This window comes from Micropterus dolomieu, linkage group LG12 (genome assembly GCF_021292245.1).
Source record: "Micropterus dolomieu isolate WLL.071019.BEF.003 ecotype Adirondacks linkage group LG12, ASM2129224v1, whole genome shotgun sequence".
NCBI classification, from domain to species: domain Eukaryota; kingdom Metazoa; phylum Chordata; class Actinopteri; order Centrarchiformes; family Centrarchidae; genus Micropterus; species Micropterus dolomieu.
The window spans coordinates 13,000,427-13,025,415 of NC_060161.1; the positions used below are offsets into that span (position 1 = coordinate 13,000,427).

The following is a 24,989-nucleotide window of genomic DNA, read 5'->3' on the forward strand; positions in this document are numbered from 1 at the left end:
TACATTTTGACATGTCACAGTAGGAAAAGCTCAGGAGTTAATAATAAAATTAATTGTGGCTGAATTCCATTGAGCTGTTTCAGTTTTAGCGTCCTTGTATTGTACATGCCGGCTCACTGTCACACTGGCATGACATACTGGGACACTTACTTGAATTTGTAGGTGCTTACTACATACTACCAGCGACCGCAGTATGCAGTATGCAGTATGCAGTATGCAGTACGTACTACATATTGCATACTACGTTTCATTAAAGTATGCGGCATGAAACTGTTAAATCAGTTTATTTTGCAGTAAGCGAGTAAGGCCTTTACGGTTTCCTCTCATGAAGTTCTAATTATTAATTCTATTTCTATATTTAATTTAATCTTGCGTAAGGAGAACAAGGCTGATTCAGGGAAGGTGCTGTTTGCCATTTCAACATTGACTAATTGTTGAGACTGCCTGATTAAATAAAGATTACCTTTTTTTTTTAAAGACCGGTTTTTGTGACCGTTTTAGCGCTTTGCATTATGGGACACAGTATGCGAGGTAGACTGGTTCGATGCAACTGGAGATTTTTTCTGAATCAGTATGACATCCGTATGACATATTTTTGGAATACTGCATACTACATTTAGGCCAAATCAGTGTGCACTGTGGTGTAGTGGGCAGCTTTGAATACAGCCTTAAACTTACTGGAGCCATTGTTAATCTTATCAGTAACACCTCTGCTTCTCTTACTATGACAAGTCAAACTGTCTGCTGAAGAAACAGAACATGAGTTGGATAGTTATGGCCAAATTGCACTTTGCTGCCTTATAGCTAATTTCCCTAATCAGTTTTACTGGACGCTGGTGGGACACAGTCATTCACAAAGATCTGAAAGTTCTGATCTACAAAGGTTGTCTTCTTGAGGAAATCCTTCAGCTTCTGGACGGAGATTTCCACAACCTCTTTGTTCTCTTCATTGAGACCATAGTGAGCAAAAGATGGGAACTTATAGCGCTCATTATAAGGTGCGTTGTGGTCGTAGTCAGCACAGCAATAAGCTGACCACAAGTATGTGGGCACTGCAACGCGGTTGATGTTTTGCCGGCGGATCATCTTCCCCGAGGTGGTGATACCGGTGACAATGTAAGCTGATCCACGACAGTAGTTGTTAAGCCGTTTGCGGATGATGTGCTCCTGTTTGTTCCAGACTCTGTTGTTGAAGTCGGGCACCATGGGCACGACATTGGTGAGGGTGTAGGTGGAGGCCTTGTCATCAGGTTCGTTCTGATGCTCGTCTGGGTTGAGGGTACCACGCTCGTGAAGGATGGCATTTGTATAATCATCCAGAACAGCTTGGGCGTCTTCAAAATTCATGTGCATGTAACCACGTGGGAAAGGCTGCATCTCATCTGTATCAGAGGATGTAGATAGCTGTGTAGGCAAACAGACAGTGTGAATGAGAGGATGAGGATAGGATGGTAGAATATGATTACACAACACTTCCATGCACTTTTATTTTGAAAAAGTCTAGCATGCTGTTCATGTTAAAATACGTTCTTAGCACCTCATGTCCAAACGGCTATTTTTCTTTACCTGAGGTTCATACATCCATGGGACATCCACACATTTCTCTCCCTCTGAGCGTTTGAAAGTGTAGGCAGAGTAGACAGGTATATGGTCCACAGTGTTGTACAGCGTCACGTAACGTGGCTTCTTGTTGTAACGTTGACAAATGAACTGGAGGTTGTGGTGCTCCAGCCCAGTCGGTGGTGTTCCCATGTAGAGGAATTCTCTGCACTCTGGAGACAGCTCTTTTTCCACTCTCCCTCTTACCGGTGATGCTATGATGTTGATAAGCAAGAAAGCTGTCTGCGCCCAAAATGCCATGGTCAGGAGGGCTTTGATGTCACGCTGGTGAGAAGTTAAAGCTGTTAAACTGTCAAGTATGTCTCTGGGAGCTGCTACAAATAATTGAACGTGTCTCTATATCTGCCCATGGAGCTCAGTAAAACTAACACAGGTTTCACACCCTGCTCTCTGTAATCAGGACTCAGTAAGCAAAACAGTGCAATTATTACACCTCACCAGATCCACCCACAGCTAGAGGAACAGCTAATATAGGGAGCCAATAGCATCAGACATCAGCGTTTCTGTCACTGGTCTTCTTAACCTCTTCAAATCCATGCACTCCTCAAATGGGCCTACACAAAATCTTATGTATAATTCTATTCACGTTCCTAGGGTTGTAAAAAAGTACCATGTCATGCTGAATTACGAGTTGTTCATCTTGGTTTTAAATGTTACACTTATTATAAATGTGATATATCTTCAATGAAGCACTGGAAAAATAAGATGAAGATCATGAACAATGTGGGCTCTAATTTAATTACTTAGTTTTTACTTAAAAGGTAACTTTGGTATTTTTCAACCTGGACCTTATTTTCCCATGTTTTTGAGCCTATGTGAGTGGGACAATTTTTTTTAATTGGTCAAGTATTGACCACTGCAATATAATTCTTGCGGGTAGTGGAGCCCCCCTTCAAAGTACGTCCACTGAAATGTTTTTTTTTTTGCCACTGACAGGTTCAGTGGCCAAAATAAAAAACATAAAACACACAAGTGTCTGTCTTATGGAAATGATATCTACAGAGACAGATCTTTTTTAAAAATAGTAAGATCTTTTTTGTTCAACGCTATATCAAAGCCACCAGACTCCCTTGACAAAAATAGTATTTTAACCTCTCTGGTCTACCGCTGTCTCAATTGGTAAGTTTGTGTTATTGTGTGACTTTGGTGTTATATAGCCCTTTAAAGCACAAAATCCACACAATAAAACAAACAAACAAAAGCAACACATTCACACAATAAAGAACAACACAAGAACAACAAAGAAACTAACTGATCGACCCAGCAACTCCCATGTTCTGTAAGGTAAAATTACTGTTTTTATCAATGGAGTCTAGTGGCTTTGACAAGAGTGATATAGTGACTGAAATTCTTTTCTAAAAGGGACAACTTGCAATATAACTAGAAGGAAATCAGGAAAAATGTCATTCATAATTGAAACCTAATTTTACAGATTACTTGTAAAAACAAGGGCAGGGACATTATAAATACAGGATTATTTTACTTCATATCATGCATGTTGACAATTTTAGTAAAGATAGATAAAAAAACCTTTCCACACTAAACATTCTCAGTGTCATCCTGTTTTAAATGTATTTAACTCATAATCCATTCACATACAGGAACCCTATTATATCCAATATATTACCTGGACACATAGTTATAGAGGCACTACTGAGGGCCATGAAAGACGATTTCTTAAGTGGTATATTGCATTTGCTGATCATCCTGTGAAATGCAAAAGTCTGATTAGTTCAGGATGGACCACAGAACGTCACAGGTTCAATCCACTACATGGGCTAAACTCCCCATAAAGAAAATGTTTTAGCACCTTTTTCACACAATATACCTCATTTGTGTACATATTACTCATAGATATACGTTTATTTTCACTCAGTAATATCTTTTAAAAATTCAGTTTGCTAAATATTTACACAATGAAGCTTCATTTGTTCAGCACTGCCATATATACAGTAATAGACACATTTCTTAGAAGCAGTAAGCCACATAGACCCAAAATGAGGTAGAGAATTTCAGGAACATTGTTTGAATTGTTTCAACATCTGGCCCATGAAATCCAGGGGCTAATCTGACATGGCCTACATGTGGAGTCACTTCTCCTCCACATGTTGTTGTACTTCTTGCGTTTTATGACTTGTATGAATTAGAGTTGCATGATAGGAAATGTAGGATCTAGTGTTTTGGGGGCCTGGGAGATACTTGATTGTGGAAGTCAGGAAATCTCAGGCTCTGCTACTTTTAGCTTTTTGATAATTCTATTTATATTCTATCTCTGTAAGTCCCACAACTTTATTGAAGTGTGATACTAAATTCCTACAGTGCCCTCTAATGTGCAGGTGCACCTTATTTCCTTTAGTTAACATTAAGAGCTGTGTTTGTCATAAAATGGCTCTTTTCCTACTTATAATACAATTCCAATGTAATTCCAATTTAACAGTAGTAGTTTAATAATAATTTAATTCCAAAACATGTGACACCAGGACTACTTAAAACTGCTTCAATCAAAGATTTGAGTCATGTTTATACAGTAGATGCATTTCATCAATGGCTTCATCCATGACATCCAGTTCAAGATGTCCCATCATACTGAAACACTGGTCAGGTCTCTCTTCTTCCTGAAGGTGTTTTCTGACACACAGCCCTTGTAAAAAATTGTCAGGTCACTGTCTATGTCTGTCTTGCTCTTCAGGAAGCTCTCCAGTGTCTTCAGAGGGACTTCCACCACACTCTGGTCAGTCTGTCCATTCAGTGCATAGCCCCCATAACTAGGGAACATGAACCTGACCTCATAGGGAGAGTTACGGTCAAACCGTGGGCAGCAATAAGCCAGCCATAAGTGTTTCGGGATTGCCAGGCGGTCCCTGTTTTCTCGCTGGATGGCTGCCCCAGAAATGGTCACCCCTGTCACCACGAAGGATTTGCCATGGCAGAAGTTGTTGAGGCGACGACGGATAATGTCCAAGTATGGGTTCCAGGAAGTGTCCAGGAAGTTCGGGATTAATGGGACTACATTGGTGAGAGTATATGTAGACGATTTGTCATCTGGCTCTGATTGGTGCAGGTCAGGATTCAGTGGACCACGTCTGTATTCTACAGCGTCTGTGTAGTCCTCCAACACAGCTTGGCTGTCCTCAATAAGAGGGGGGGTGTCTTCAGTAAGGGGAAGTGCTCTCATGTTGCCGTTCTCATCATCAGAAACCAACTGTAGGAGGAAGAAATTAAAGAAATTTGAAAGTGAATGTTTTCCAGAGGCCAAGAAACTTAAACCAATGCAAAATGCAGTACCATTAAAGTAATCTCTGACTGCAATAGGATTCCATTCAAAAACTTCCAACTTCTATCTCAAATCTAATACCAGTAATGATTTTCCACCACAAGGTATAGTCTCAGCAGTTAGTTTTACCTTTTTTTAATGTATAATCATGGTGATTAAAAAAAAAAATTAGTGTAAAAAAAGAAATGAGATAAATAAATAAATACAGTATCCAATTAAAGGAGTAGTCGAAACATTTGGGAAAATATAATTAACTGCTTAGCTGGGATTGGCTGCAGCCCCCGCGACCCTGTATGCAGGATAAGCGGTTGACGATGGATGGATGGAATTATTCGCTTCCTTGCCATGAGTTACATGAGAATATCTCATGTTTGTATGGTCAATATTTATGTTTTTGTATGTGTGCTAGCACTCTCTCTTTTTTCTTTTTACCTTGACTTATTCAAGGAAGTTTTACTGAGATGCCCTGATCACATTCGCACAATCTGAAAGCTGCCCAGTACAAGCTCCTTGTTCAAGGGGGACCTCAGTGGTGGTAATGAGGGAGGGACAAGTGCTGCTAAGCTAACCAGCTGCTGACTCCATATTTACTGAAACTTATAGATGAGGGTGATATCAATCTATATATGTACATGTATATATTCCAAAAAGTATTCCTTTAAAAAATAGTTGGTTTGGGGGCATATTTGAGTTATTGACAAATGACTCAACATATCAGTTGGGGATTGTTACTTGTTTGTCCAGCATGCACTCCATACAGGCTTTGTTTTCTTTCTCAAGCTTTGACTGGCAAAATGGCAGCAATCAGAAACCTCCAACCTGACCTTTAAAATGTCCCTCTGCAAACCTATATGCTTATGTAAATAACATTACTTCTGTTTTATTCTTACGTTTGTGCTGTTGGTTCTTGAATAACAAGCATACTAACTGATCTTTACTGCAAGAGCAGAAATACAAGCAGGTATTGTACTACAATTGATCTTGTTGTTGTTGGACAGTGTCATTGTTGCTTAAAAACATTCAGCTGCTTCTTCAGACTTAACACTAAGTGACAAATAAACCAAATATATTAGTGCCACTCTCTCTACCTGTGGCTCGTACATCCACGGTGTGTCCATCCTCCTCTTCCCATCAGACTTCTGAAAGATGTAGGCCGAGTAGAGAGGGAGGCGGCGACTGCTGTCATACAACGTGGCATAGCGCAGCTTGTCTGCATACTTCTGGCAGATCCTCCTCAGGCTGGTCCCCCTCACCCCTGCAGGTGGGGTATGCATGTAGAAAAATTGGCTGCAGTCTTTGAAGCTGTTTGTCACACTGGCACTCACCTGGGAGGACGCCATCAGCAAGGAGAAGGATAGGAGGCAGGTGCAAAACAGATGCAACATCACACAACTGGAGCAGATAAAAACAATACGAAACCAGGGAATTTCGTCATCGTCTGGCGTTTGACACGTCCTGTTTCACACCACCATGAAGAAATCCCATGTGGTGATGAGGAATGTTCTGTTTAATATGGCATCCTGTGTTGGTGTTGCCGTCATAATAGAGTAAAGAGTAATGACTGCTGGACAGAGGCTCAGTATGCAAAGCGGCAGCAGCAGCTCAGAGTGGATCCATTGGCTGGATAGTTGACTTATCTGCTCCTACAATGTCTGTGCAGCCATGCATCTGTTGCACAGGCTTCTGTCAGGCTGTGCACATGTTGCAACTTGTCTCGTAAATTCACTCTCTTCACATCTTTATGTATTATACACTGTACATTGCTTTCCATTGTAGATCTTACTTTGCCTTTGCACTGCATGATCCTGTTGAATTTGAGTATACTCAATGGTTCTATAACATTAGACATTTTATGATACTGTGGAGGACATAAGGCGCCTGAAACCACAGGCGCCCAGCTGAACCTAGACTTGAACAGTTCAAGCAAGGACAAGTTCAGCTTCATTAACCAAGAATGGCAGTCCTTCTATCATAGGTGAGAAATAAAATAGATTTCTGTGTTCTGCAAAGTATTTAAAATGATTTTTAGATAACATTTATTACACAGACCTTTTTTTTTTTACTTTATTGTTGCTAATTTAGTCATGAAAATTTTATGTAATAGAGAAATACGAAAGATTTAAAGCAACATTTCCATGGGGCTTTAAAAGTGTAGTTCTAGCCCACATTTAATCCCATAGATTTTCTGCAAGTAGTAGCAGTAAATTCAAGCAGAGGTTAACTCGGGTTATACAACAGACCTCCTGTTCTCTGCCAAGGCCAAACCCACTGCCTTCAGTAACTGTAAGTAAAGTCTGAGAATCAAACCCAAAGTTATCAGCTCTAGCCTGCGCTACCCACTACCAGCCGGTTAAAGATAATGAGAATGAAGGAGTCCAGTGAAAACTACATTTTGCTAAATGCTCTAATTAAACACTTCTCCCAGATGGATGGCTTTGTGAGCGTCTTAATGGGTAAGCAGACCCTCCAGGCCAAGGTCATCTTCAACAACAACCCACAGTGGAACAAAGACTTGTACCTGGGCACGGTCGAGCTTCCCCTGAGGTGTAGTATGAAGATAATAAGATAATTACTGGTATGACTGAGCCAATGACCTCTTGGTTTCGTCCATGAATCAAACAACGAATACCTCTCCTACAAGTGCGCCCCCGGGCTGAGAGGTAGCACTTGTCCAGAGCGCACCCTGTACAGGATGAAGGCTGATATCCTTGATCTGTACTCATCCCGCGACAGCCTGAAATCCAGGACCTGCTGTTTCACCTGAGGAGGGCCCACACTGTGGAGGACCCCTCTAACCTTTGTCATAACACCAGGATGGAGTATTTAGTGTTTATTGCACCTAGCACCTTAACTTTACACATATAAACAATATGAGTTGTCTTCAGGTTGATGATATACCATCCACTGTTTAATCTGGTTTTGAATGGACCGATTCAAAGTAGCAGGCTATATGCAAATGTCCAAAATCATTTACTGATGTATATTTATATAGTGCTGTACTGTTATTCAACAGCGCCACCTGCTGACTTCACCCTCTACTGCCTTCCACAAACGTACTGCACATGCTTATTTCGACACTGCCACTCAACATGCTATTCATTCCGTTAATTATCAAGGGTATTGATAGCTAATAACTGAAAATATCTCGTTATGCATTTTAGAAATGCTGCTTCTGACTCAAACGTTAATGGAACAAGTTTGTAATAAGTTGACCTCGTTATTGTGGGACTAGCGTTACAAGTTGCTGCCTCGCTCGTCTGAGAGCTATATGTTTGCCTTCGATAACGTCATAATCTCACGCCAGCTACCTAAAGGTCTGCTGATGAACACTCACGCCGTTGCAAAGTGCGGCACACAACCAGGCTGGTAAATAGGGGTGTGTTTGCTCTGCTACAACATTGGTTAGCCGCTTGTCAGTGCCCAGTCACGTGGTATCACACGGACGGCCATGTTTCCGAAACACAAACAACAAGAGCAGCGACTACAGGAGCCAGCAGACACATACTGATACGCAGCTGCGACCGTTGGAGGAGAGGGGAAAAATAATAAATAAAACACAGAGCGCGACTTTCTGAAATTACGATTCTGTCGAATGAATACGTTTACAGTGTTTAAAGAGACCAATGCATACGATATATTGGCTGTAGACACACCGTGCAGACAACAAGTCTGGTAGCTATAAACAGTGAAGGTAAGCGATGGTTCCTCTTTGCAGCTTGTCTTTTAGCTAGCTAGCTAGCTGGCTAACGTGAGCTAACAGGCTAACCTCGGCTGCTGGAGCTCGAATGGTTTGAGCTTGTCTTTTCTTGTGAAAAGCGTTTGCACTAAGCCCTCGTACGGGTAAAACTCAGTTGTTTGTGTCATTGTTTTGTTTACATCGCGATAGCGCCAGCTTATCACCGACAGCAGAGTGGCGGTGGTCGTCCGCACATTGGCGGAGCAGGCCGGGGAGTCTGATCCCAACACTCCGCCCCCTCCGCCATCATATCTGGTGTCATTTGAACCTACAAACGAAGGCCTTTTCTCAACGCTTACCGTGTGCTAGGTTAGGTAGCATGCTAGCTAACACATATCTGTTATGCAACAGAAATATGATATTGTGGGGCAAATACTGTTGTAACTATTAATTTATATTAACTTCCCCAAACATCGACCTGCTGTATTTAGCTTGAAAGACGAACAGTGTGCTAATGTAGCTCGCAACCACTGACGGTAACGTTAGCTAATGTCAACTCGAGCTGGTTCATGTGTTATATATGTTAGCCGTCTTTACGACCAAACAATTTAGCATTGTTCCGGTTGTTAAAAGTTAGAAATTGTTGTACATTGAATGGGACTTTTTAGCATAGCTTCACGGTCTACACTCCCGCAGTTTGAATTCATTAGCCCGCCACGTTTTGAAGTGCTCAACACTTGAAAATATTCAAATGCAGAAGAAATTTGATATTCTGCAAGCAACCTTGTTCCTGTGTGATTTAGCTTCAGTTTCTCAGTGAGAGGTTAGTATTATAACACACATAATATCAAAAATGTCTGTACTTTCCTTGAAGTCTGGCGTTAAGTCATGAAATACATTGAAGATGGTTAGGTTAAAGTGCCATAATTGAATCCTAATCTTAAATGTTCTCTTATTTTGCTGCCTTTTTAAAACTGATAAATAATGTCAAAGAGCACATGTTCTAAGTCACAGTGCTCACTAAATTACAGGACGTTACTTATAGTGTGATTGCCAGTGTCAATTAATTCCTAGATATTTATGAGGCATCAGCAGCCAAAGGACTTTGTCAAATAGTTGTGGCAGCCAGAGGTATGATGGAAATGGTATAATCCTTTTTTCAACAAAGCTGCCCCCCTCCCACCAATTTACCATCATGACTATTATATTTAGTCAGTTAAGTTACTATAGAGGTTGACATGCCTTCAGCTCTCACAGACACAGGGCCAGCTTCACCTCCAGCAGGTGAACCAAAATGAAAATTAAATATTTATACCCTCACTGCAGTCTGATGTTGGAAACATGCGTATATTGCAGTATCAATAGTTATGTTTTTTAATGTTCTTTGAAGGTAGTAGACTGTTGAAGTACTGTACTGCGGTCATGTTGTACTGATTTTGAGTGTTAACTAATTTCAATCAGGAATAAGTTGCAGAAGTTCCAACATTAGCAGTACAAAACACAACAGATGGCCGTATAATTAAAAACTATTTTCAAATATCAAAAGAAATCTTAATTTATATTGGATTTTAAAATCATTTAATCAAAATCAGTTTTATTTGCCACTCTTCCATAGGTTTGTTTTTCCACTTCTTACAACATGTCAGAGGACTTTTGAATTAAGTCAACAGGGATATGTGGACATGGCTAATAAGTATAAAACGGGAGTACTATATTTATGTTGCAATAACTGTTGATTTGCTTCATAAGGGCACCGTCTCAATATTTTCATGCAGTGTTGACATTAGACGCAATTTTTAAGCCTGTAAACTGTGTTACATGTGACTCAGTTCGATCAGTTTTCTTTTGAGTAATCATTTATTGGACGCCACAGTTTGAATGCCTTGTATTTTAAAGTAATTGGCAAGTTTGAGCTTGTTCTTCCCACTAACATCAAACTTCGGGTACATAAAATTGACATTTCTACATAATTAGGAAGCTAAATCAAATGGAAAAAATGGTAATCTACTAGAATGGAAGTGCGTGTACTATGCAGCTGCAGGGAAGTGACGCTGACTTGTAGGTTGGAAGGTTATGTAATCCTTGAAAATTGAAACATCTGGACAAAGTTATCTAGTTATTGATATTTTCATTTCTTAAAATTGAAATGGCATGGGCTATGTGTATCAATTCAAATCATGTAGTCATACTTTTGTGCCACCAGGGTTGCTTAAGTACTTAGAATACTTTTGACTGTGTGCCAATAACTAAGACTCAAGGTGGAGATAAAATCTTTTGTTGATACCTGGAATATCTGAATAAAGGACGTCTTCTTCCCGTTGATGCAAAAGAGGAATACTACTAGTTTGCAACATTGCACACAATTGGGAAATGCAACCACGTAAATTCAAATGACAGATACCTCTGTAAAAACAGTAGCAATGGATGTTACAATGGAAGTTATTGTAATTGGCTACTGCTGATAAAATTTTATTTAAGACAGCAGATTTGATGTGATCAGAAGTGTTACCGTGTAAACACCGTTCCAAAGGACAAGAACAGCAAAGTTCAAAGTCAGGACGAACATGCGCTTAGTTTGCTAGTTTTATGGTTCAGACTTTTTTCTGTTGAATTTAGTGTCAGTTGTTCATAATGAAGAAGCCCCACTAACGTCTTGATAAAAGTATTAATTTAAATGTCCTTGGAGTAGCCGAGAAGGCCCAGCAACATAGAGCAGATTGTGAAAATCAGATTGTAAAAAAAACTGAAACACAGACTCACACCAGGACTCTGAAAAACAACATAAGTTAGTGCTAGATGGTGCTTGGGAAACATAATCAGTGTCCTTGCATGTGATGGCGCAACGCCCACTCTTACAGTGTTAAAAGGATATGTGTTAAGTCACATCTTGAGTTCAGCTAGTTGTGATAGTGTTGGCCTGGTGGTTGTGTATTAGAGAGCAGGGCTCCGAGCAAATCGAGTGTGAAAACTTAAAATATACATGATAGTAAAAAAAGTAGGAAAATAAGTTCCAAGTTTTAAAATAACCCAATTACCTTCATAAACAGTGATCACATGAATAATGGTCACTATTAACTTAAAATGAGATGGCTTACTCATGTATAATGAAGGTAACGGGAAAATGTGTAAATGCAGGGATGCTAGCTCGTCGTCGGTATGATAGAGACACGGTAACCATGTGCGAGCATTACCTGTTACCGGATAACGGTTTAGTTGTCGGGGCATTTTCAGGAACTGTCCCCAACCAGGCGCTTGGTTTTAGAAGCAGCTGGTTCACAACATCACTGAAATAGACTCCCTAGATTTGTTGATGGAAAATCTCCTGTGACCAGCAGCAACATTGGGCTACGAATGAGCCCCGGACTACAAATAGTTTGCTTTTCATTTATTCCGCGCAGGAATGCCACAGTGTTTTGTCTCTTTGCTCAGTGTGCTGTAACGGATTGATGAAATTGGGCCGGTACCCTTTTAGTAAGTCCAAGGCACGCTGCGAAAACAGCGTGTCAAGGCTACACAATGGAAAATCAAATTACACTTCCTTTCCTATCACTATACAGATTGACTGCAAGCTGTGAAATAGCATCTCACCGGCAGCTAATTTATTAACTGTACACTCCTAAGATAATCTTTCTTTCTTTCTGCTTTTCCTTCGATTTCTCTGATCCCCTCTCTCAAACTCTGCTTCATTTCCAGTGGTGCGAAGGGAGGACAGGAAATAAAAGGAGTTACCTGGAGGGTCTCCGTCAATCCACATTTCAGTTGGAGCGCGAGAGAAAAGGCACGGAGGGGAGAGAGAGAAAGGAGAAGAGAAGTGCGAGTCGCGTCTGCTCTCGGCAGCTGTTCCAGCAGCCTGTTTCATTGTGTTGGCTGTTATTTAGTTCCTGCGTTACCTTTTTGATGAATCAGTTCATATTTTTAACTTTAATGTGAGATAATAACTGCTGTAAAAACAAAAAAGGAAAAAAAAAGAAAACATTATTACTAGCAAGAGTGTTTTATTTTGTTCCATTGTTAATTTCCGAGGTTCTTTTTGTTTCTTTTTTTATGTTTAACAACCTTTTTCGGCTGTGAGTAGCAGGAGCTTCCATTCTCCAAACGTCGAACCCCCATTTCCTTACCTAGTTAGGACCTGATAACCTGGTATTCCTCAAGCACCTGAAACTGGCAGCTATTCTCTTTGTGTCTGTGTGTTTGGGGAGCTCTGTGACCACAGCTTAAGCACCACTCAGCCTTCTAGTCACCTAAGCCTAACTAAAGCCAGCCAGCTCTAGCCTGGTCCAGCCCAGTCCAGCCTGCTCCGATCATCTGGACAGGGTAAGGCAGTTTTGGGCACATTTATTCCTTTGCTTGTACATTTTCTACATGTGTTTTGTGGGGGGGGGAGTTTTCTGCGGGGGGGAAAAAAACGTTTTTTCTTTTCCTCAGATACTCAGTTCTGTGTGGACGTGAGGAATATGACTGCTGAGACTCTTAACTTCGGCCCAGAATGGTAATTCATCTGACTTCTTTACAGTATCAAGTAGCACTGAGGACTTAATATAAGCATATTGTGAAGAAAATAATTATGGTTGCTCTCATGATGATTAAAAACGCTTAAAGATTTAATTAAGATTTATGATTCAACTCCGCTGCAGGTCTACTTTACTTGCTTGTTCTGGAGCTTTTGACCTTATCACCGGGTCTTCATCATAGTTTACTCATGGAACTGTAGATGTTCAAACCTTGAACCTAATCACAGCGTTTGTTGGACTTTTCTTCTATACGTTCTACACATCTAATCTACACATTCAATTATTTTGTTATGAAATTGTTTTGTGTGTAAAATAGACATTTTGCCCGAATGGTGACACTGACAATGGTGAAATGTCAGGGGGCTAATAAAAAAACTCGGCAAACTACACTATATATTGTGAATTTCATGTAGTTTTGGCCTTAATTTATTGAGCTATCTTGTCATTGAACAACTTAGGAATCATCCACTGGGGATCAGGATTGTCTATACTAGATGTCATTGAAAAATGACCCTTGTGGAGATTCGAGCTGAAACAATTCATGTGTACTAGTAAATCAAAATGGCAGTGGCATGGCAGTAACATTCGAGATTCAATGGGTTTGTAAACGCAATTTAATGTTTTCAGTTTTTAAAGACATATTTATGGTCTGATTACTAACTGTGGCAAAATAGTTTTCACCTTCAAGTGCAAAGTGTTGGTATTGTTACAGCAGTGTCCTGTCTGACTCTCTGCTGTTTCTCCTCCTCTTCAGTGTATGTTTGGATAGCGATTAATGGAGGGGGCGTAGTCTCCAGTTTGGTAGCACTCCATCTCTAACGGCCTGTGACTGCTGTGCGCATTCTTGGTGCGGTGCCAGCCTCGCAGAATATTTCTCTCTTTACACATCTGCAGCTGCTTTCCTCTCTGCGGCCCTTCTAGCCCACTTTTATCGTCGTACCCTCTTTTAATGTCGCTGTGTAGTGGCCAGTTCATGTGCTCACCACATACAGCTGTCTGGCCAGCATGTTTACAAGTCTTTTAATGCTTGTTAGCGTTACAAAATTAAGACCTTTTTGAGGTTTTGTTGGCAGTGAAGTCGGCAAGGATGTTAGTCATCGTGGTAGAATTCAAAGTCAAAACATTCTGCCTCGCATTTAGATTTATGCAACAAATATTAGGCCAATCGTTACCCTGAAAGACTGTTGCAAATGGTTAGGAATGTACAGAGTGTGGAAGATCTTTTAGATTTCATGCTTTGTCATGCTAAAGGGGAAGCACATTTTTGCTAAGGTAAATACAAGTGAAGTGGATACAAAGACACAAAAATATTTCCTAGTACCCCACCCACTGGCATGTTTCCTCCACTCTGCTCTTAGAATGCTTGTGAGTCGCTGCTTCACTTATTTTAACCCTCTTTGATATGCCACATGCAACCAACTGGTCTTACATGATGCTTTCCTTTACCTCTTACACCCTACACTCACATCTCAGAGTTGCATATGGTTTCGATGTGTGGCTGTGAGTCAGTGACACACTTTGCAGAGGCATTTGAGTGGAGCCATTGTTAAACAGCAGGCCGTGGAATCTGGCCTGCTGGTAATAGCTTTTTTAAAATGAAATCTTGAGATTGGAAGCTAACATATCATCTGTGTTGAGCCAAGTGTATTCAGGGGGGACCTGCGTAGGAGGATGGTCGATTTTGTTACAGAACATTTAGTAAATTCTTTTTTCCCCTGGATGCTATTAAATGTTTTTTCTCTGATTCAGATTAAAAGGAATTCTGTCACAGTCTCATAACAGCAGCTTTTTTTGTATTATGTGCAAGCAGGGAAATGTACACCAAGTTATTTAAGTGATTTTTCTACATTGTATGTCAGCTCCAGTTAGTAGATCGGAAAAAATTAAAAGGTTCACTCAGTAATTGCATAATAGCACCTGACCAGTAGCTATGGTTACTGGTTTATTTGATTTCTTGTGTATTTGATACTGTGAAATATTTATACCCAGTTTGGTCTCATACAAGATTCACACAAGAAATATTGATTTTAAAATTTCATGATCCAGATTCCTAACGGTTCCTGTACTCTTCCTGACCCAGGCTCCGTGCACTGTCCAGTGGGGGGAGTGTGACGTCCCCCCCTCCTTCACCCGCCATGCCAAAGTACAAGCTGGCCGAGTACCGCTACGGCCGAGAGGAGATGTTAGCACTTTATATCAAAGACAACAAGGTTAGTGGGAAAACTATACACAGTCTCTGAGGGACTGTAGGGAATCACAGAATACGAAGGATGATCTTTAATGTTTCACAATATGGGAAAGTTGTAGGTGATAAAAGTGATCAAGCACTTTTTAAAAACCAGCATGTATATTGCTTTTGAACTTGGATGTACTTTCCTATCTTCAAAAATGAACACCTTCTTATGTAGGTCAGTTGTTTTTTGGAAAGCATGGTAAAAGTTTTGTTGCTGTTTTAGGTCCCAGAGGACATGCAGGATAAGGAGTTTGCTGCTATTCTGCAAGATGAGCCCATGCAGCCACTGGCACTGGTGCCTCTCACTGAGGAGGAGCAGGTCCGCCACAAACACAGAGATACCTGCAAATGTCTCAGCAGTCTGTTCTGTTGGTTGACAAATGTGGCTGTGAGCTCACATTCCTCACATTCCTCCCTTTTGCTCTTCCCATTCTCTCCCTGCAGAGGAACTTCTCCATGTCTGTGAACAGTGTGGCAGTGCTGAGGCTCATGGGAAAAGGGGTGGGTGGTGCTGCCCCAGCTGGAGTGGTCAGAGGACGAGGGGCCACACGAGGCGGTCGAGGTAAAAAACTGAAACTCCACCCTAGACACCAATTAGAAAAGAAAAAAGTGCTACAAATAAAGCACAGCATTGATTCAGCCGAAGTGCACTCAACAATAAATCCACAACCACTTGTGCTAAAGTTAACATGAATCCAACAGCAACACAAGTGCTGCCCAAAACCCTTGGCTGAAACTACAGTGGCTGTTATCCAGGCAAAGTAAAACAGTTTATTCAAGCCAGCCACTGAAGTGTTTATTTCCCCCTTTTCTTCCACCATCTTGATGCAGCACACTTCCTCTTGGCCTGTCTAAATAGTCCTCCTTTTGTCCAGCCACACCTGCCTAAAACCACTGGGCTCATGAACTCACCTTGTGCACACACAACACTGCGCATATGAATGGCCAATGTAAACACAAGCCGTCCGGTTCAGGACAGCCAAGGAAACAACTTAGAAGAATGATGCTGTGTGGGTTTCATCATTTGTGTGCATGTGCGGATGACTGTGGCAATCTGCAGGGGATACAAGCTAATGGAAATTTTGTCAAGTTATAAAAGTGTTAAATTGTTAAAAAAAATTATTAGAAGTGAGTGAAAACAATCACAAATGGCTGATCACAAGTTCTCTCATTCAGATGATGATTATATTAAATACGGACTCCTCCTCTCTGTGTGTGTGTGTGTGTGTGTGTGTATAATCAGGACGAGGTCGTGGTGAAGGTGGATTCTACCAAAGAAGTATTGAAGAGGCGGAGGTGGGTTTTGGCCGCAGTGTTCGAGAGATACACCGCAGCCAGAGCTGGGATGACCGGTAAGAAAAAAAACCCAGCACACACTTCCCTGAAGGTCAAATAAATCATGGCTCCATGGCGTAGTAAAGGGCACATGTCTTCACCGCTGAGAGAAGCTGTCATCCAGTGTAATAAGCTCAGTAATCCTCTGTGGTATTTTTGTAGATTTTTCCTCGGGATGTTTTTCTCTTACCTGTCTAGACTGAACCAAAGTATCTGTGTGTTGTACTTCTTCAGTAGTTTTTCTACATGGGCCTGGTTAAAATGTGTCAATTGGTATCTGTGGTGGATAAGATGCAAGTAAGACAAATATCTCTAGGGCAGTGGTTCACAATCTGGGTGGTGTAATTACAAAATCCGGGAGGGGGCGGTAAATGTTGACAAGACCTAACTTTGCATGAAAATGATTTGTGTGGTGACATTAACAACGAGAGAAGCACTGCTCTAGGATAAAATCGACTTAATGTTTTTGGCTTGTTTTTTTCTGTTTATCACTTATCTGATGTGAATGTCTGTCTAGCGAGCGTGAGCGTCGATTTGAGAAGCCGCTGCGTCGGGAGGTGGGGCGTCCTGGTTTTGAAGAGTCTGTGGGTCCCGTGGGTCCAGGGAGGAAGGAGTACACAAGGGCTGACAGCGATAACTGGCGCACCCTCCGGGAAGAGCAGGACGAGGAGGAGGGGGAGCCAGGCAGCAGCTGGAGACTGACTGGACCCCGCAGGGAGGGTAAGATAAATACAAACGTTTAGTTGCAATGCCGCCTTAAACTGTTGTTTGTGTTGAAAATGAGCGCTAAACACGAGAAGCAGCAGAGGCCTCTGCATTTATTTTCCTTTTTAAAATGCATGATGGGCAGTCCACAAGCCCTTGATATGAATTTATCACAGGAACTGTAGCTATTAGCTTAGTTTGGAATGGAGTTTTTAAACTGGTGGTTTCAGAGGTTTAACACTTCACACTGAAATGCAGCTGAACTGGTTAAATTGTCCACTTTTAGTTCTTGACTAATTGCCAAGTAAAGATAATCCTGATAATTGCATAAATGGTTAACAATCGTCATTTTAACTTTTACAAACTTTTTACTTACCGACCTAAGTACCTGATATACATATATATTACATATAATTGATTCCTATCATCAAACAGTTTGTCCTTTTAGCATAAAAAAATTAATTCTGTTTTCTCACAAATAAACATCTTCAGGTGACAGAATGATTTATATGTTTGTTGCATGGTCAGTTTGTATTGAACAACTTTAAACCACATTGCTCATCATGACCTGGAGCACATCAGCTAAAACATGATCCCTGTAAATGTTACATACACACAATACAGTACAATACACAGGAAAAGACAATTCTTTAAACTCTTCCTAACTCTATGCCATTGCACCCCAGTTGTGACACTGTGTGTACTGGTCTAACTTAATAACTAGATACAGTGACATCTAGTGGTAGTGAAGTGATATTATACAAAACACTGTAACTGGGCCGTTGGCAGAGACACGGCTGTATTTTAAAACCTCAGTTAGGACACAACAAGTGACCACATAGTCTTTTGACCGCATGTTTAAACCCATCTTAAACTTCTAAACTGAAGCTGGTTAACAACACCCCCTGGAGGTGAGATATAACAGATCCCCAGACATAACCACATCATTGTCTGCTGTACCTTGGCAATGTGTCTCTCTTATGAAACCTTGTTTCTGTACCTTTTGTTTCATTGAACAATATTTTATATTTTTGTGAATCCTCTGATTAGTACTTGGGACAGCATCCTCACTGATGGCGGTCAATTTATTGTCAGATGGCGGCCCTCGCTCAGCAGGCTGGCGGGACCATGGTCCAGGTGAAAGTCGGAGGAGGAAGTTTGATTTTGACTTCCGGGACTCTGAGGGTCATGGCGGTGGCCGCCGGCGTGCAGGCAGTGAGGGAGTAGAGGATGACAGGGACGGCCTGCCTGAGTGGTGTACAGATGAGGAAGATGGGGAGATGGGCACTTTTGACTCCTCTGGAGCTTTCATGCCTATGAAGGTGTGTTTCTTTCTTTCTTTTTTTTTTTTTTATATTAAACATTGTATTTCAACTGTTTGATATTTCTGTTATTGTCTGACCTCATGAGTGTCCATGAGCGTTTGTTTCATTTGCTCTACCTTTCCTGACAGAAGAGTGGCAAGGAGACAATCCTGGAGGAGGAGTTAGAGTTTAAGGGGATAGAGGAGGATGAAGAAGAGGAGATATTTGCTGACACTGAGAGGAACTGTGCTGAAGGAGACAAAGACAAGGGTGAGGACGGACATAATGTGTTCTTCAGTTGATTCAGTTGATTATTGCATTTATTTTAGCAGATTATTTGTAATTTGTCCACGCAGTTTTTCCTAGTTGATCACAGGCTACTTAATGTTTATTTCTTCCTTTCCTCCACTCTCACCTCACAGAGAGTAAAGAAGCCGGCTCTGCTGTAGGGGATAGTGAGACAAAGCCTGCATCGCCCTCTTCTTCTCCTCCAGTCCACTGTACCCCTCCGTTCCTGGAGCCTCGACCCAGCAACACTGGCCCAGTGGTGGACAACCCTCAGCTGAACAACAGCCACCCTGTCAATGCCAGCAGCACACCCAGTGAAGGTAGGCCTTATTCCAGGTCTTCCCATGTTTAAGTAGACTTTGTGCTACCAACAACACGAAGATGGATTCATTTAGCGGCAGCATTATATATCTATTTAGGCAATTTTTTTTTTTCTGAGTCCGACATCTTGTATTGAGGTGTACTTATTGTAGTCATCAGTTTCAGCATGTTCTATATTAAAAAGTTAATGGGCAGGGTAAAACAAGCAATGCATGAAAATACAAAAAATTACTTTGTAAGTATGATATGAAATGTGATACAAATGAATGTATATGGTTTGAGCTTCTGACTGAAGTATGTACTAAAATTACGACGACTGCCTGAGTTTATATGAACACAATATGTTGGTTGGGCAACAGCATAATGTGACAGACGCTTACAGCAGCAGAAAAACATAGTGTGTATATATACGTAGTGTTTTTACGAGAGTAGGTAACACTGAGAGCTTCAGTTTACAAGCTATTAGCAACTTAGACAGACAAACTGTGACATGATCCCTCATACCGAAGTCCCCACATCATGCACTGAGCTGAAAGTGAACTTACCCTGCAGTGACTATAAAGTGATTTTCTTCGATCATGTTTCCCTCAGCACTCTAATAAAAACCAAAATATAACCACACTCCAGACTAATGGCCTTTGCACACAAAGTTCGTATTTTATGTCTGAAATTGTCACACTTTAAAAATGAATGATGTCACATTGTGTTACGCACAGACTCCATCATAGAAGTATTTTTCGCATCCGTTAAAATCACAGTATCATTTCATAACTGAGAGAGCTACTTTTTACAGGTTTTACAGCTCAACCCTTTCGGGTAGCTGCAAGGCAGGAGGCCGCAGGGGGCGGAAAAATGTAAACCGAATCAACTTTTGGAGAAACACAACCCGACGTCTTGCTGTGGTGGCCAGTCTGGCCACAGTGCTCCACAGGCAGCCTGAAATGTCACAGAAACCAGGCAATATCCTGGCCGAGGTCATGGACCAAACTATGATCCCAGTTGTGAACCAGCTGGATTTATTTTTTGTACCTAGCTTAGATGTCTCTGTCTGGCTTGTGATGTACAATGAAGAATAGCGATACCAAGAATTTTAGTCCTGTGGTTTGTTTTAATTAGTTTGAGAGAGACAACAAAGGTCGAGCCACCTAGAGAGTGAATGAGGGGAGGGAGAACCAGGAGCGAGAAAGCAGATCGATCAGAGAAATAAAATGTTGTTTTCTAATTGTTTCACAGCACTTCTAAAGCAAAAATAAACACGCCCACACCGCAGCACAACCCTGCGCTAATCACCTGAGTTTGTCCTCTGAGGACTGGGCTGAAAAGTCCCCAGAGCGCAGTACCTTCTGCTGTGTTTTCATTGATGCAAAACAAACCCATGTTGCATTCTTCTCCTGGGAGACTGATGCTAACTTTGGTTGATGCTGGACAGTATTTATTATGTGTTGTCAAAGCGTAGTAACCAAAATTCATATCTGTATGTCAGACTTTAGATATTGCCAGCGAACGTATTATGACTATCTTGTATGGATTTTAATAACACAACCTTCTGATCTGAATCCAGGTTTAGACCAGCTTTTTGCTTATTGAGCATTGAATTTGAATTCAGTGGATAACTGAAGTCTTGCTTTACAGTAAAAGCTTTACAGGAGTGCCACCATTATTAATAACCTGACCTTTTTACATTTTTTGTCACTTTCTGTCATTGGATCAGTTTGAAAAGTGGAAAAGGAGGAATACATGAAAAGGACATTAAAACATGGGCAGAAACACTGGAGCAAACAGAAATATATATGATTGTTGTACATAGTTAACTTCCAAACATTTGGCTATTCATTCTTTCTTGAATTATAAAATTGAGATTTGAAGCGTTGAGTCTTCTCTTGGCTCTGTAACTTTAGACTCTTTTGGCTTCTTGGATTCTGCCAAGCTCTTTTGGCCTCCATGTGTTTAGCCCCAGTCATTTAATATCTTGTTTACTGAGCCTGCCGCTCCTGCTGTATCAGATACAGAGCAGTAGGTGGCTCTAACCCCTCACATCCAACCTGGCCGTCCCTTTAAATAGAAATACTAAAAATAGAGCCCATTGTTTTACTAATGTGTGTTTTTTTTCCTCTTCTGCTGGTTTTTGTATCAGATGTGGCTCCGGTAGGGGGCTCCAAGGCCCAGCTGAGCCCCAGCGTCCCCACCTCCTCCAGTCTGCCTCCCCCACCCCCTTCCTCTGCTGCTCCTCTCCTCCCTCCATCTGGAGGAGACACCGAGGACGACGAGGGCATGAAGCACCTGCAGCAGGTAGGAACATCAGGAGGCACATTTCCAACAGCTGTCTCAGATATATTATGTAATAGTAACGTGAAGCTCATTTTAACTAAACTGAAAATTCGTTTTCCTGAGAAGACTGTCGCAACCAGTGATTATTTTGCTACAGATTTCATTATGTGGATTAAATCTGTAATCTGTGAAATATAGTAGCTAGCATTACTTTTGCTCAACTTGATGGTTAAGCTGAATTAAAAGACTCAAGCGAAATGTCTAAAATTAATTTGCCCGGTAAATTGATGGAGTGTTGACAACGTGTGTGTGTGTGTGTGTGTGTGTAGGAGGCAGAGAAGATGGTGGCATCACTGCAGGACACTTCTTTGGAGGAGGAGTGTTTCACCCAGGCTCTGCAGCAGCAGCAGGAGAGCAGGAACACAGCAGCCGCGTTGCCGCTTTCACATGAGGCTGCCATGAAGTGGTTCTACAAGGACCCACAGGGAGAGATCCAGGGTACCCTCGCACACTGTGGCGTTTACAGTCGCTCGAACACTTAAGCATAGCATATCGATTCATCAATATTGTTATTGCTTTTGTCTGAACTATTTTAAATGAGGCCCACAAAGTAAGCAACCTAATTATAGGCCTTGCGTTGTAAACTCATCTCTTTCCCAATCCTACACACACTCAGGTCCATTCACCACTGTGGAGATGTGTGAGTGGTTCCAGGCTGGCTACTTCACCATGACCCTGCTGGTGAAGCGGGGCTGCGACGAGGGCTTCCAACCCTTGGGGGATGTCATCAAGATGTGGGGCCGCGTGCCCTTCGCCCCGGGGCCTTCCCCGCCGCCCCTGCTGGTGAGACAGCCACCACCAACGCAGCGCCCGCAGCCCACCCGGGGGCCCGCCGGGACTGTGAGTCAGAGCTCAGCCAACGTAGAGGATGGGGAAGGGAGGATGCAGAGGAGAGGGAAGCTTGATAGACAGGTCACGGTAAAAGACAAATGATTAATTCAAATTCAGTTTAACAAGAGGGGCTGCATTTCTGAATTCCCCCCCCTACTTGATTTAAACACAAACCTTTCTGTTTCTTGTCATATGAATTGTGTAACAGTTAATACATGTATTCCCTCCTGTAGGTAGTGGGAAATAGATGTCAATATTCAAACCATAGTCCTAAAAACATTATGCAGCAGCCTCCAGTAAAAGTCACTGGTTAAATGTAAGCTTCACACCAGTGGAGCAGAACAGGGCAGATTCCACACCAGTATTTAATGCTGCAGTGTAACACTACAGATGTTTCCATGTTCATTACCTTTGAACGTGGCACTGTTGAGCAGATGTTTGTGCATCTATGACATGTTACTTACTAATGCACAATTCCTGTATGGTCAGTTTGTAACATATATCCTGTAAGACACCCAGACTAGTTCAAGTATAGTCTGCAGTTATAAAGGACAAACTATTCCCTGTTAGACGGCTGCAAGTAACGTGTGATTGGTAAAACCTACCACAAGCAATTGCTTGTCAGACTTGACCCACTAAGTTTGAATAGCTGTGTTTTGGTGTGTTGAGTTTGGAGATACGTTTTAGTGACTGGTGATGGCTCTCTTATCAGGGAAACCTGGACCAGGAGCGCCTGAAAAAGCAACAGGAGCTGGCAGCAGCAGCAGCTCTATATCAGCAGCTCCAACAGCAGCAGCTATTCCAGCTCATTAACAGGTAGGCCTATGGGGGGATATAGGTTTCACCTTACGTGTGTGTCCTACTTTCTGTCACTTTACACCAGAGCAGATGTTGCCTTTGGACTCATTTCTGTGTTGGGCTTTGCTTTGTGTGTTCCAGGTGCAGTGAGCAGGGTATGATGCCTTCGATGAACAGGTCGATGTCAGTGCCAGATACAGGGTCCATGTGGGACATGCATACCTCAGCTTCACAGCCGTCAGGTACATTCTAGACTGCACCTGGTTGTGCACGCAGCAGCAACGCATGAAGACTGTACCTAATGATGCAAAAATAACCCTAACCCAATCTTATTTTCATGTAGGCGGTGAAGCCAGTCTTTGGGACATAACAATGAATCCTTCTACTCAGGGTCCAACTCTCGAACAGCTTCAAAAGGTGGGTTCAGTCAAATACACTATATATGTATATAGTACACACAGTCAGTCCTCTCAGTTTTATTGTATCTCTTTGTCTTCAACAGCTGAAACATTTCACCTAAAATGATTTAAAGCACCTTTTGTTGCCAGCTACGAAACGTGTTAACAATACTAGCAGGCACAGTAACTAATGAAAATGGATTGTGCCAAATGCAAAGCCAGGATTGAGTAAAAGTATTTTGCTTGTAATCTCATGTTTCCCTTTTAGCTCCAGCAGGAGAGGCGAGACGCTGAACTCAGGGCGAAGCGCGAGGAGGAGGAGCAGCGTAAGAGGAGGGAGGAGAAGAGGAGGCAACAGGAAGAGCAGAAGAGGAGGGAGGAGGAGGAGCTCTTCAGACGCAAGCAGGTGAGAAGAAGGAAGGAGATATTTTTGCATCTCCCTCTCCCCTGCCTGGTGCCTTGGGCTACAGATAAATAAAACAAATACTTCTCAGATTTTGTACACTGAGAATTTAAAGGTTTTTTGTTTTGTTTTTTACATGCGTTTAATGTGTAGAAATCAAAATTGGTTCTCATCATCTTAAATATAACCCTTTGAAGATGAAATGCGATAAAAATGGCTGCTCACTGGGTTTGACTGCGTTGATAAATGAGCATTACCACTATAAAGTGCTGACTTCTGTCATTATCTTGCTGTAGTGTCGTCAGCAGCAGGAACTGATCATGAAGTTGCTGCAGCAGACCCCCCAGCAGCAGGGTCCGGGGGCAAGCAGCTCAGGCTGGAGCGGGGCTCCCTCCTCTGGGCTTGCCAAGGCAGGAAAGCCCCAGGCTCTGGCTCTGCTGGAAATGCAGCAGGAGGCCGAGAGGCTCCTGAAGCAGCAGCAGCAGCAGCGAGCCCAGCAGCAGAGAGACCGCGTGAGTTTCAGTGACTTAAATTCCCAATTTAATGTTTCCATGGTTTCATACAGAAAGTCATTGTAGAGACTGCAAATAGAAAATGACATGTCGCTTGTCATAATGATTTCTCTATTTGTTTCCAGCACTCTGGCATGTCGATGGGCAGCTCCTCCATGGGAGGGCAGTGGGTGGACGGTGTTGGCATGTGGGGCGGGCCTGGTGGTATGGAGGGCAAGAGTGGCAGTGGAGGCTCTTCAAGCAGCATGGGCATGTGGGACGAGGCTGTGAAGAACCAGGGCGGCCTGCGTGGCAACAGCAACAACAACATGGGCTTGAAGAACAGCCGCAGCAGCCCTTCTCTCAGGTACGTGAGATTAAATGAACTAAAATATACATTTATGCATGGCCACCAAATATTGGATGTTCCTTTTTAAAAATTAAGTACCTTTTTTACATATGTGCCTATCCGG

General features: G+C 42.0%; 3 protein-coding genes across 10 annotated transcripts in view; 1 reads left to right on the forward strand and 2 right to left on the reverse strand.

Annotated features, from left to right (window-relative positions):
- Positions 1-813: 813 nt before the first annotated feature.
- LOC123980802 (endonuclease domain-containing 1 protein-like) lies at positions 814-1,860 on the reverse strand. Its single transcript, XM_046065354.1, has 2 exons — positions 1,567-1,860; positions 814-1,404 (listed from the first exon to the last, which is right to left on the reverse strand). Exons 1-2 carry the CDS (start codon positions 1,858-1,860, stop codon positions 814-816), a joined length of 885 nt encoding a protein of 294 aa, XP_045921310.1.
- A 1,572-nt stretch (positions 1,861-3,432) lies between these two features.
- On the reverse strand, positions 3,433-6,310 carry si:dkey-85k7.11 (endonuclease domain-containing 1 protein). The gene is made up of 2 exons (XM_046065592.1): positions 5,983-6,310; positions 3,433-4,822 (listed from the first exon to the last, which is right to left on the reverse strand). The coding sequence occupies exons 1-2, from the start codon at positions 6,277-6,279 to the stop codon at positions 4,202-4,204; spliced, it is 918 nt and encodes a 305-aa protein (XP_045921548.1). The 5' UTR covers positions 6,280-6,310; the 3' UTR covers positions 3,433-4,201.
- A 2,029-nt stretch (positions 6,311-8,339) lies between these two features.
- gigyf1a (GRB10 interacting GYF protein 1a) overlaps positions 8,340-24,989 on the forward strand; it is a 28,928-nt gene continuing 12,278 nt past the window's right edge. Inside the window, exons 1-20 of one of the 8 annotated variants that reach the window (XM_046065839.1) lie at positions 8,340-8,585; positions 12,264-12,884; positions 12,996-13,059; positions 15,162-15,291; positions 15,538-15,633; positions 15,759-15,876; positions 16,558-16,666; positions 17,167-17,369; positions 18,405-18,676; positions 18,808-18,928; positions 19,081-19,266; positions 21,402-21,556; positions 21,865-22,033; positions 22,212-22,513; positions 23,139-23,242; positions 23,366-23,466; positions 23,568-23,641; positions 23,891-24,028; positions 24,322-24,537; positions 24,663-24,883. In XM_046065839.1, coding sequence (XP_045921795.1) covers positions 13,025-13,059; positions 15,162-15,291; positions 15,538-15,633; positions 15,759-15,876; positions 16,558-16,666; positions 17,167-17,369; positions 18,405-18,676; positions 18,808-18,928; positions 19,081-19,266; positions 21,402-21,556; positions 21,865-22,033; positions 22,212-22,513; positions 23,139-23,242; positions 23,366-23,466; positions 23,568-23,641; positions 23,891-24,028; positions 24,322-24,537; positions 24,663-24,883 — 2,750 coding nt within the window. In that variant the 5' untranslated portion in view covers positions 8,340-8,585; positions 12,264-12,884; positions 12,996-13,024. The other 7 variants (XM_046065836.1, XM_046065834.1, XM_046065838.1 and 4 more) reach the window with 7 other exon arrangements.